The sequence below is a fragment of the Prorops nasuta genome, unplaced genomic scaffold (genome assembly GCF_024137725.1).
Source record: "Prorops nasuta isolate Cenicafe-Biocafe unplaced genomic scaffold, Cenicafe_Pnas_1.2 PNAS00038, whole genome shotgun sequence".
In the NCBI taxonomy this organism is placed as follows: Eukaryota; Metazoa; Arthropoda; class Insecta; order Hymenoptera; family Bethylidae; genus Prorops; species Prorops nasuta.
Genome location: NW_027116835.1, coordinates 1,749,839 through 1,761,377, shown reverse-complemented (window position 1 = coordinate 1,761,377; position 11,539 = coordinate 1,749,839). Strand labels below are relative to the sequence as shown.

At 28.6% G+C, this 11,539-nt stretch overlaps 4 protein-coding genes across 6 annotated transcripts; 2 read left to right on the top strand and 2 right to left on the bottom strand.

The window, feature by feature from the left end:
- Positions 1-136: 136 nt before the first annotated feature.
- NTPase (ectonucleoside triphosphate diphosphohydrolase NTPase) lies at positions 137-3,307 on the bottom strand. 2 transcript variants are annotated; one of them, XM_066744289.1, is made up of 4 exons: positions 3,120-3,307; positions 1,243-2,391; positions 996-1,172; positions 137-929 (listed from the first exon to the last, which is right to left on the bottom strand). In XM_066744289.1, the coding sequence occupies exons 1-4, from the start codon at positions 3,138-3,140 to the stop codon at positions 852-854; spliced, it is 1,425 nt and encodes a 474-aa protein (XP_066600386.1). In that variant the 5' UTR covers positions 3,141-3,307; the 3' UTR covers positions 137-851. The 2 variants fall into 2 exon arrangements, with proteins under 2 accessions (XP_066600386.1, XP_066600387.1); XM_066744290.1 differs by lacking the exon at positions 3,120-3,307 and adding an exon at positions 2,769-3,034.
- Positions 3,308-3,486: 179 nt separating this feature from the next.
- LOC136783923 (mitochondrial 2-oxodicarboxylate carrier) lies at positions 3,487-6,078 on the top strand. 2 transcript variants are annotated; one of them, XM_066744291.1, is made up of 7 exons: positions 3,487-3,545; positions 4,145-4,590; positions 4,661-4,767; positions 4,840-4,902; positions 4,981-5,280; positions 5,614-5,756; positions 5,826-6,078. In XM_066744291.1, the coding sequence occupies exons 2-7, from the start codon at positions 4,410-4,412 to the stop codon at positions 5,944-5,946; spliced, it is 915 nt and encodes a 304-aa protein (XP_066600388.1). In that variant the 5' UTR covers positions 3,487-3,545; positions 4,145-4,409; the 3' UTR covers positions 5,947-6,078. The 2 variants fall into 2 exon arrangements, with proteins under 2 accessions (XP_066600388.1, XP_066600389.1); XM_066744292.1 differs by lacking the exon at positions 3,487-3,545 and adding an exon at positions 4,001-4,039.
- Positions 5,982-7,233, bottom strand: LOC136783924 (uncharacterized). Its single transcript, XM_066744293.1, has 4 exons — positions 7,089-7,233; positions 6,638-7,016; positions 6,261-6,567; positions 5,982-6,182 (listed from the first exon to the last, which is right to left on the bottom strand). The coding sequence occupies exons 1-4, from the start codon at positions 7,112-7,114 to the stop codon at positions 6,106-6,108; spliced, it is 789 nt and encodes a 262-aa protein (XP_066600390.1). The 5' UTR covers positions 7,115-7,233; the 3' UTR covers positions 5,982-6,105.
- Positions 7,234-7,986: 753 nt separating this feature from the next.
- Positions 7,987-11,471, top strand: LOC136783865 (E3 ubiquitin-protein ligase RNF14-like). The gene is made up of 4 exons (XM_066744203.1): positions 7,987-9,330; positions 9,409-9,637; positions 9,699-9,871; positions 9,951-11,471. The coding sequence occupies exons 1-4, from the start codon at positions 8,509-8,511 to the stop codon at positions 10,236-10,238; spliced, it is 1,512 nt and encodes a 503-aa protein (XP_066600300.1). The 5' UTR covers positions 7,987-8,508; the 3' UTR covers positions 10,239-11,471.
- The last annotated feature ends 68 nt before the right edge of the window (positions 11,472-11,539 follow it).

Here is an 11,539-nt window from a genome sequence, read left to right as displayed (position 1 = left end):
CGAGAAAGGGATTCTTATATTAATCATAAATTTAAAAGTTAATTTTACGATAATTGGGGTCATTGACTGTTCATATCAGGTTTATGAAAGATAAATAAAAAGAAATAGGTACAATAATTATAACCATTCTTAAAAATAATATTATAATATAATTTTAATACCAAAACTTAATAATACAGTTTCAATAGATTACATTGTTCATTTTTCTAAATATTAAAAAAAAGGTCTAAGTATAAAAATTTTATAAAGTAGCCAAATAATTGATCTATACAAAACTCACATAATATAGTTTTTTATAAAAATGTTTGAGGGTTTTTACATCTTTCTTCTTTTATTTAGTTTTATATCACATACACACATACACACACACGAGCTTCACTAGTATACATTTCATAAAAATATAAATTTAGTAAAATTTTCATGAGATTAAAAATGACTGTGCATGTGTACATGTCATAGATCTTTATGCATCATAGTAGATATTTTTTTGCCTATTAAGATCTCTTAATATATAATCCATAAAAAATATAAGAGCAGCAATCACTAATCTATTAGCTCTTTAATTAAAAAGGGTATGTTTATACTATTATTAATATATTTTCTTTTTTAAAGAATATTATTTCCTACATGCAAAATATTATATTTATAATAAACATGAAACTCAAAGAGAGTCACGATGCATTTTTGTGGTATTATTGAATACAATGAATAATTTTTGTTAACTATATAAAATAAAATTTTGTCTGCCTATTATATCTTTTATAGGAGCAGTTTAATATTTAACTAATAGCATATGCATACTCAATGTTAACAAAAATTGCAGATATAACCTTTTCCTTTACAAGGCAGTATCAAAGTCCATTTTGAAGAATATTAAATGCTGCTCCTAATGCCCAGCTTAGTTCATGACCAGTAATCTTTTTATAAAGCTGCAAAATTATAACATTTCAATAAATCTTTTAAATTTACATTTAATCTTTATGAATCACACTTACATATAATTTGGTAGAAGATTCTAATCCAAAACCTTTGTGCAATAAAGTGTAAATAAATGTCAAGTCTAAACACATAAAAGGTTGATCTGTATTTGGGTAATCACAAGCTTCTTTTGCTTGTTTTAAGAAATCATTTAGTGTCACAACTCCACCATGAAATGGTTCTATTAAACCAGTCTAAACATGATTGATACATTCAGTAAAAAATTAAATACATTTCTTATGTCTTCTAATTCCAATAACTTACCTCAGTAGCCCGCTCAAAATAATATGAAAAGGCATAAATTTCATGATCTTTTAGTCCTACAGGTTTATTACTAAGTGTATCAACATATTGCTGTATAGTTTTTAAACATTCCGAAAATTTAACAATAGGTAGTTTTTCATCACTTCCTGCATAATTTTGGGATTTAACTATTTTGTATGTAGCATTCACCGGGCCTTTTATTAAATAATTGTTTCCTCCATAATTCCATTTTGCAGATACAATAGGATTTACACATTCCGAATGTAATATAATTTCTTGTGCATTATTTGTTTCTTCTAGATTAACATTATGGATTAAAATTTTATTTCTAGCAGCCATCAAACCCATGCCTAAGTAGCTTTGAGTATATAAGCTCATATTTTGATTAAATGTACTAATATAGTATATATTCTTTTCTAGGATTCTTGCTTGAGCTTTGTTTGGAGAAAATGTTACTTGAGTTGATCCACCTCCTAGATCCAAGGCTGCAACTGTGTTAGCAGTATTTTGTGCATTAAATCTGTCTAACAAAAAATTAACTGTAAACCAGGAAAAAATGCCTTCATCTGTACCATCCATAATAGAAATAGAATTTTTGTTAGCTAGAAACCCAGACGTGTCAAATAAATTTTTACATTCTGCTAGAATATTATTAGCTTTTTGCTCTGGTAATAATCTGAGACCAGCAGTAGCTTTCATACTTAATGGTGTATGAGCCCATTCAGATTTTGGAATTACTTCTTTAGCTTTATCTAATAGAGTTAAAAGTGATTTGGCTGCATTTTTTGGATTATCAGCAAATGAACTCAGGCCTGGTTTAATTTCATAAAATAACTCATTGTCCAATATTAAATTGCTATTTATAATAGATTCATGAAAACTGAATGCCAATACTCTGCTTCCAGTAGATCCAGCATCGATTATCACCACATAAAATGGTTTTTGCAAATTGAAAGAAAATGCTAGCGAGTCAATGGCTTTAGATCCAATTCTAACTGGTCTCAAGTCGCTAGCTATTGCAATATATCCAAGAAAAAGTACACTCAAAATTATGATTGTAATAGAATACTTTCTACCAGACTTTTCATGATTCTTCTTCGCCCAGGATGGGCTGTCAGTACTGTAAGTTTCATCATCTTCAGATTTTAACTAAAAATATTATATTAATTTATCAGAATAAAATTTATACAATAAAAATTATATAACTCTAATATATTATATATTAGATATAACTAGTTTGTAATATAAAAATTATAAATTTTATCAATGCTTATATTTAACTTTTATCTTACTCATGAAATTTTATACATCTCCTATTATCTGAACTTCGAAAGAATGAAACTTTACTTCAAGTTAATACACATTCCAGCAATAAAGTCTTTTTTTGTAAAAGTGGAATATTTAAATACTCCCGGCTATGTTTTTCAAAGCGTTCAAAGCTTAACCTCAAAGAATTCAAGCAATATGAAATGTATTTACGGAATTAAATTAGAAGTATAATTGTAAAATCATTTTTGCACACTTACAAGCGTGTATTGCATTTAGCAAATTTAAAGTCTAAATAAAGTACTATTGTTGATAAAAGAAATAAATTTAAACCATGGTGTGAAGGTTAAAATAAAAAGTCGTGCCATCATATAAATTGATGTGAACTCCAGAGAACGCTCAGAACTGAAGAATAAAAGAGAGACAAACTTGTGTCACGTGGTTTCAGGAGCATGTATCGAAGAATAAATTGAGTAAATTTCACAAGTAAACTGAATGGAAATTTTCATATAGTTAAGCGTATAATAAATTTATAAAATTTTAATGAAAATTAGACTATTGGAACGTTAGGACATTAGCGTTAAATATATTCATATTAATAAATAACTTACTTTCCGCTGCCTCATAACCATTTTAAATTGCGCGTTTGCAGGAATGAGAAGTCATGAAATATACTTTTCAGGCTATGAGTTTAATAGTACTCTCATTCTGTTTCATCAGAAAAGAGTAGGGAAATAACGTGGTATAAATTATAAGCCATAAGGTATAGCTTCTCTAACACAGTTGCACTTCAATGCCAGCATTCATAATCTGACCTATCTGACAGAATGATTAGCGATTTACTTATAACAACCGGTAAACAAAACTATCTTATATACATCTATATATATATATATATATATATATGTATATACAGATATAAGTAGTTAAAAGAAACTATACACACATATAGTTGATAACAGTCGAAGGATTTTTGGTCTTTAGAAGAGTTAATTCTTTATATATTATTTTTGTATTCACTTTTGGTGAATTTTTTGGTAATTTATATTTAACTTTGACGCGGACTTCTTTAACCTTATTGTTTCGTATTTAAATAAACTATGTGGTAAACCACACGAAATATTTATTTGTTGTGATTTAGAAACTATGTCTATATTTAGCTATAATTATAGTGTCCGTTTTTTATAATAGATTTTGATCAGAATAACAATATGTTGAACGTTATTAATGCTAGATTTTTCAGTTGGTAAAATTATATTTTAAATGTGCTGTAAATACTACACACATTTTATTAATTATGCTGAATAAAATATTATACATTTTTTAATTGAAATTGTTTTATTAAAAACTTATAATAATTAATAGTGAAACTAAGAAGTGAATATTCAAAAATTTTAATTCTAGCTTTTTATCATTTTTAAAGAGTGATGATAATATATTTCACTTGACTTTATCAGAGTCTTATTATCATTTAGAATTAGCTAATGCCATTACAAAGTCTTCTTTTTATAAACGGCTTATTATTTTAAAGGTTATAAATTAATTTCTTATTTTAAAATATATCAAGTAGAAAAGAAGAGTATTAAAATTTTATAATAAAAAAAAAAACGATATAAATTTCTTTGTTTAAAAATAGATTTCAACACAGTGCATTTATAGCCTGGAAAACAACAGTGCAAATGTTAATATTTCATTGTGTATTCTTTTGTATGAACAAAAATTTAAAATACAGACATTTTTAGAATAAAATATAACTATACTACATTTCCATTGTAAATTGAACTGTTAGTGTATATCATAATTTTTGTACTTTAATTACATATTATAATATTACAAAAAAATAGTGCAAAGCCTCAATAAAAGTGTCAAATATCTACATTAACGTTATACCTGAGTTAAAGATGGCCCAACTGCAATTAGAAAAGAAAAATAAATCCTTTTTACAAGATGCTATTATTCAAGTTGGAGCTGGTGGGTCTGCAGGATTTATTGAAGTTTGCATAATGCATCCAATGGATCTTGTAAAGACACGTTTTCAACTCCAAGTGAGCACTGCTAAATCAGATCCAATGTATTATACAGGTAAATCTTTCAAATACTTATTGATATATAGATGTAATCTGTTGAAAAGTATAGTAGCTTTTGAGGATAGGAATCCGTGATTGCATGAGTAAAATGTACAGAAATGAAGGTATTACTGCATTTTGGAAAGGTATATTGCCACCAATTATTGTTGAAACGCCTAAAAGAGCTGTTAAAGTGAGTGACGTTTAACAAAGTAGGATTTATTCTAATTTATGTATTTTATTTTTATTTACAATTTTTTTCTAGTTCCTGACTTTTGAACAATATAAACAATTTTTTTTATTTGGATTTAATGTTCCCACACCATTGGTTAGTGTATTTAAGTAACATAAACTTTCAAAAAACTCTTTTATTATAAATTATAAAATTATAATAATTATTTTTTAGACATTCTCATGTGCAGGATTTTTTGCTGGTGTAACTGAAGCTATTCTAGTTAATCCTTTTGAAGTTGTTAAAGTAAAACTTCAATCAAATCTTAAACGTGTTAAAGATAGTCCATCCACCTTTGCTGTAACCAAAGAGATCATTGTAAATCATGGGTTGGGAACAAATGGTCTTAATAAAGGCCTTTCAGCAACTATTATGAGAAATGCAGTTTTTAATTCATTTTATTTTGGGTTCTATCATTCTGTGAAAGGATATATACCAGTACAAAAAGATCCATGGATAGAGTTTTTAACTAAGGTAATACCTTAGGATTACTAACATCTACAAGTTTCTAAAAAGCAGAATAATCATGGGTAGCTTTACTGCACTGCAAACCTACACAAAGAAATGTTATTTTCAGTTTATCAGCACAAGTTACATTTGGGTTGGCGCTATTTGGCATTATCATCGCTACTGCGCATAAATTTTAAGCAAATTTGTATGCGCAGTAATGTTGATAGCATCCTTCCAAGCCCATTTATAATTTTTAAAACTACATTCAATTATTTTTAAAGTTATACCGAAATTTAATCATTTTTTGATCATTTGTAACTCTATTGACATCAACTTGAAAATACTTTAATATTGTAGTGTGGAATAGGATTTACATCAGGTTCGATTGCTTCATGTCTAAATATTCCATTTGATGTTGCTAAAAGCCGAATCCAAGGGTCTACTAATAAAGAGTACAAGGGTACAATAAATACGATATGTATTATATATAAAAATGAAGGGCAAGTGGTATTTACATTTTAATATAGCTGTTGTTTCTTAATTTTAGACATTCCCTTTTATTATTTTAGATTTCGAGCTCTGTACAAAGGGTTACTGCCAAAAGTACTTAGATTGGGACCAGGTGGTGCAATAATGCTAGTAGTTTATGATTATATGCATGCATACCTTACTAATACGTTAAAAAATTAAGATTCATCCAAAAAAAACATGGACAAATTAACACAACATGAATGAATATTTTTTTGTAGATGTTATATTTTTTATTTAACTTAATATTAAATTTTTAATAAAAATATTCTATTAACATAACATAAATATATATTTTACATAATTATATTTTACAGACTGCTAATCATCTAGAACACTATCCAACCATTTTTCCAAATCAATTGATTTGATTGGCATACTTGTTTCCACTCTTTTATCTAAAATATTACATATTTTTGAATTGGTAAAAAATATTTTTAATTTACAAAAATTTTAAATGAATATGAAATTCTTACCATTATTATCTGCAGGACTAGGAGGACTTATATTCATTACTGGAACTGTTTTCACAGGCTCTGTTAGTAATAACAAACTATTCAAATCTGTTTCTAAATCATGTGTATCATTAATATCCTCATTCATAGCATTTACTAATTCAGAAGACATTTTTTTTTCCAAATCTTTATCTTTATTATCACTTTCTACATTCTTATTCATTTTATCTTTAAGCCATTTACTTTTTTCAGATTTTTCTTTAGCTCTAAGCATATAATTCTGTAGTTGAGCATCAGCTAGGTTTTGCATACTTATTAATTGATCAATCTGTAGAAAATTATATAGTGTTTTATATTTATTTTGATAATAATATTTTTATAAAGCAAGTAATACTTACTGTAAAGTATTTTGCATCAATGTGAGTATATTCATTAAAAGGAATACAACTGATAGCTGACGATAGGTCATTTAAATCTAACGATAAGAATTCATAATTTTGAAGGGTATCTGTTCCAAGCCTGTTATCAGTTTTACTACTTTGTTCAATAGGTATACTTGATAATACCATAAAATCACTTCCACTATCATCGTCTGAAGATTCTTGCAGTTCCAGTTCTGCATATGAAGATGTAGGTTGTTGCAGAGACAAATTATTATCAGACTCATATTGATTTTGTGCTTCGTTTGTCTTAGACTCCTTTAAGCCAGGCTGATTATTTTTGGTTTCTGTAGAATATTTTTGATTCTTATATTTTTTATTTCTTAGTCTGCATTTTCTAAAATTATAAAACAAGTTTTGAATAAAACTTTATTTTAAACATTGAAGTAGGTGAATATGATATAATTACCTGGTATTGAGTTTTCTTTCTTCCATTTGTACAAAAATTATACAAATAAATAAGTAGAAAATCTATTTCCCATAAGTTAGGAATACAGTTTCATAGAATCATAACGCGTTCCGTTATTTACTATAGTTGAGTTCGGAATTAAACTCTTTTCACTCCGACGGAGCTTTCCCTAGAATTCCCTATTCACTCCGTCTAGTAATTCTGTGTCCGGGACCCGGGAGCAAGTACAGAATTACTAGACGGAGTGAATAGGGAATTCTAGGGAAAGCTCCGTCGGAGTGAAAAGAGTTTAATTCCGAACTCAACTTATGAGTACTAGTAATCTATAGTTTGCGTTCCATTAAATATAGCTTTTTAGTACTCGCAGTCAATGCGGAACGAAGCCAATAGTGCAAACACTGCAAACTGCAAAGGCCCTTTAGGCGCGTTCATGTGGTGCTTTTTAGCACTGCCACAATGGCTGCGTTCGTTTATTCACTGCGAGTACTAAAACTCTACAATGTATGTCACGTAAAATATAGGTTTTCAGTACTGGCAGTACATAAACGAACGCAGCTAATGCCAACGATGCCAATTGCCAACGCTACTGCACTAGAAAATTTGCCTGAGGGTCGACGAAACGTTCGCAAATGCAATGCTGGAAACCTAAGAAATCGAAGCCAAAGCAGTGATCATTCTAAATAGACAATAATTTTACGTAAAAATGATAAATTATCACATAACTTATGTAGTTTTTATTCAGAGTATCTTCATTTCGAGTTTCCAAACATGAAATCTGCTATTTTGGCTTCAATTTCTTAGGTTTCCAGCATTGCATTTGCGAACGTTTCACCGACCCTGAATGCGCTGTGCGCCGTAGCGATTATAGTGGTTTCGTGAACGCACCTTAAGACTGGAGGAGTGAATAAGGAATTTTACGGAAAGTTCGGAGTGAAAAGTGAAAAGCAGTTAAGTTCATCTTCCTTTGTTGGGATGGTATCATGGTAGGGGGTGAACGCCGTGAACGGGGTGAACTAGGGGGTGAATGAGGAACTCAAATTTTCCCATCATTTCGTTACATTTCGTCATTTTATATTTCGATGTTTCTCTCTGTATTTTGTCTCATTTTTCTGTGATTCTCATCTCAGGTTATTGTATCTTATAATTTTCTTTGTGCATTAAGTTGAATTTCTGTCTAGAATTGATTAAAAATTCGAGTGTTAATAAAAATATTTAAGTTATAAGCCAGATTTGTTGCTTTTAGCAAAATATCCAAAATTTAAAGTGCTAACAGCTAATGCCTTATTTTCAATTTTAAATTCTTAACAGTCAAAAATACAAGAATCATTTTTTCTTAGTCATTTTTACTCAAAAGATCTACAAAGAACTTTTCTGTATAAGTTATTATAAATTCATAAAAGTGCATAAAAATTTAATTGGTATGGATGATGAAAAGCAAAAAGATGAAATTATAGTCCTTGAGAGTATATACAATAAAGAAGAGTTTTCTTATCACTTTCATGAAAATACTTATCAGTGCGCATTTAAAGTATTTATAAGTGTACCACCAGATTATTTTATTACATACAAAGATGTTATTAACTCTGAAGAGTTAAAAAAAGTAGAACTAATTTCCCATTTACCACCTTTAATATTATGTACTTCTTTACCAAATGATTATCCATCTGTATCACAGCCTGATTTTACATTGTGCTGCTCCTGGTTAAGCAGATCTCCAATCAGTAAATTATGTAAAAAACTGGATAAGATATGGGAAGAAAATAAAGGAGAAGAGATATTGTTTCTTTGGATTGCTTTTTTAAAAGATGAAACTTTATTGTATCTTAATCAACAGAAGAGTCTTGATATAAGTTACATATATACATTGTATAAAGTATCCTTAGGTAAAATTCATGGAGAAATCAGTACTAATATATTAGATAAATTATCATCTCGGAATAAAAAGTGCAAAATCTACGATAAAAGAGCAATTATGGATTTTGTTGATGGTAGAGATCCTATTCAATTAATAAAAAATCATAATGAAGAAATGAATCAGGTTGAATTTGACAAAAATTTTTATACATGCAAAATATGTTTTACTGAAAAAGTAGGTGAAAGATGTACAAAGTTTATGCCTTGTTCCCATGTGTTTTGTAAAGAATGTATGACAAATTATTTAGAAGTTAGAATAAAAGATGGAGCAGTAATAAATATAAACTGTCCTGAAGAGAAATGTCTATCTGAAGCTTCACATAGCCAGGTAAATGCTTAAATATTTGTATTTTAAGGAAATGCTTCTTTACCTAATATTTTATATAGTTATTCATTTTTATTTCAGATTAAAAATTTATTAAGTCCAGAATTATTTGCGAGGTATGATTCTATACTATTAAATGCAACGTTAAATACAATGACAGATATATTATATTGTCCACGAAAAAATTGTCAGTATCCTGTTAGTCAAGAGCCAAATGAAGATATGGCTAGTTGTCCTGCATGTCAGTTTACCTTTTGCATATACTGCAAAATGGTATACCATGGTATTGAAACCTGCAAAGTTAATTCAGGTATAATTTACATATAAATTTACTGTATTTATAATGTAAATTACAACATAATATTTTACAGTTGAAAAACAACAATTGATAAAAGATTATCAATCAGCATCAAAGGAAAGAAGAGAAGAATTAGAACAGCGTTATGGAAAGAAAAGAATGCAGATGCTAGTAGAAAACAGCATGACTGAGAGTTGGATGAATGAAAACAGTAATAAATGTCCTCGTTGTAATGCTGCTATAGAGGTAATATAACAATAATTTTATCTTAAGTTATAGATATTGTGTATTTAGGTCAATGTTAATTGTTTGATTTTTATAATAGAAAATTGATGGTTGCAATAAGATGGTTTGTATTATTTGCAATACATATTTCTGTTGGATATGTAGGCAAAGATTATCTCGCAGTAAACCATATTCTCATTTTAATGATCCAAGTTCAAGTTGCTTTAACATGCTATATCACCGTTTGATAGCGGATGAAGAGGAGGAAGATGCTGATGATGAAAATTTTGCTGAATTAAATTATGGCATAGATAATGTTGCTGATGTAGCTTATTATCGTTTTCAACATGTGAGAAACTTATTAATGCTTTATGAAGATATTATGTAGGATTAAATAATATGCAACAATCTTTGCATTGATTTTCATAGTTCAAAATTAAAATACTTTCGTAATATATAGTATTATTTATTATATGAAGATAAATTATAAATAATATAGTACCAATTAACTTTTACTGCTTTTTAAAAAGATAAATCTTATCAGTTTTAAAACAATGTTATATAAAATAATAAATTACAATTAACTGTTCAATGTACAATTGTTAAATAATGTAAAAATGTCTGATACAATTTTTTACACAGTATTAATCGTATATATTATTGTAAATTTTTGTTTAATTAACTTTATTATTTAAATAAATCATAATTTAATAATGTGACAAATTTTGAAATTAGTACAGTAGTTACATCGGTTGGTATTCAGATTGCAGAACGTTATTTTCGCAGTAAAACGCTAACTTCAGGTTAGATTAATTGAATGACAGAACACGTTGGCGGTAATACTGGTATTTTATGATTGAGATTGAAAATAATTGAAGTATTGTACATTGTATAGGAAATTTGAGGAAATTGATCGTTGACATTTTACATACAGTTAAATTCACTCTGCACATTATCTGCGGGATTGGCCCTCACCGATATTCATAAACATGCAGAACTTTAGTTCAAGCTCCTCTTGAAACCTATAAGATGTGTAACATAGACTATACTTTTTACCCTTCTTAAAACTATACCACTGTAACTACGGATTAAGCTAACTTGGGTTGGTGAAAGTAACCCTTAAGGGACAGTTTTTCCACCTACTGATAAAATTTATTCATTCAGTAAAAATTATAAACCGTAGTTATTTCAATTCAATTTTAGGCTTTACCAAATGGATAAATTTACCACGACATTTACCAATGGGTAGAATAACTGGCCCTTATTCGGGTTCACCCAAGGAATCCCAGGATTTACATAATTTATGTCGTTGCATATGATGGTATTGGTGTTCATGAGCCAACGCCATGCACCGCTTCTCGTTGGCGGTCAAAAATTGAAATATTTGGCGAGAGTTGCGCCGCTCAGTTTAATTAAGCAACATCAAACGATATGGGTGTTTGTTGAGAGTGATTGGAGCAGAATATGAGTATCACTTTAAGAATACGAAAGGACGTGTAGAATGTGGGAATTGCGATTGTGACTCCATATATAGGTCGTTGCCGGTGTGTTATGTTCTTTTAGAAACTAAAATAGAAATAATTTATATTGTCCAAAAATATAGTAGATTTAGAATCCTGTGTGGTCTCGCTTCTCTTAAGCCTGATCTTTTAAGATTTAAGATATTCAATCAATTATGAATGTAGTGGT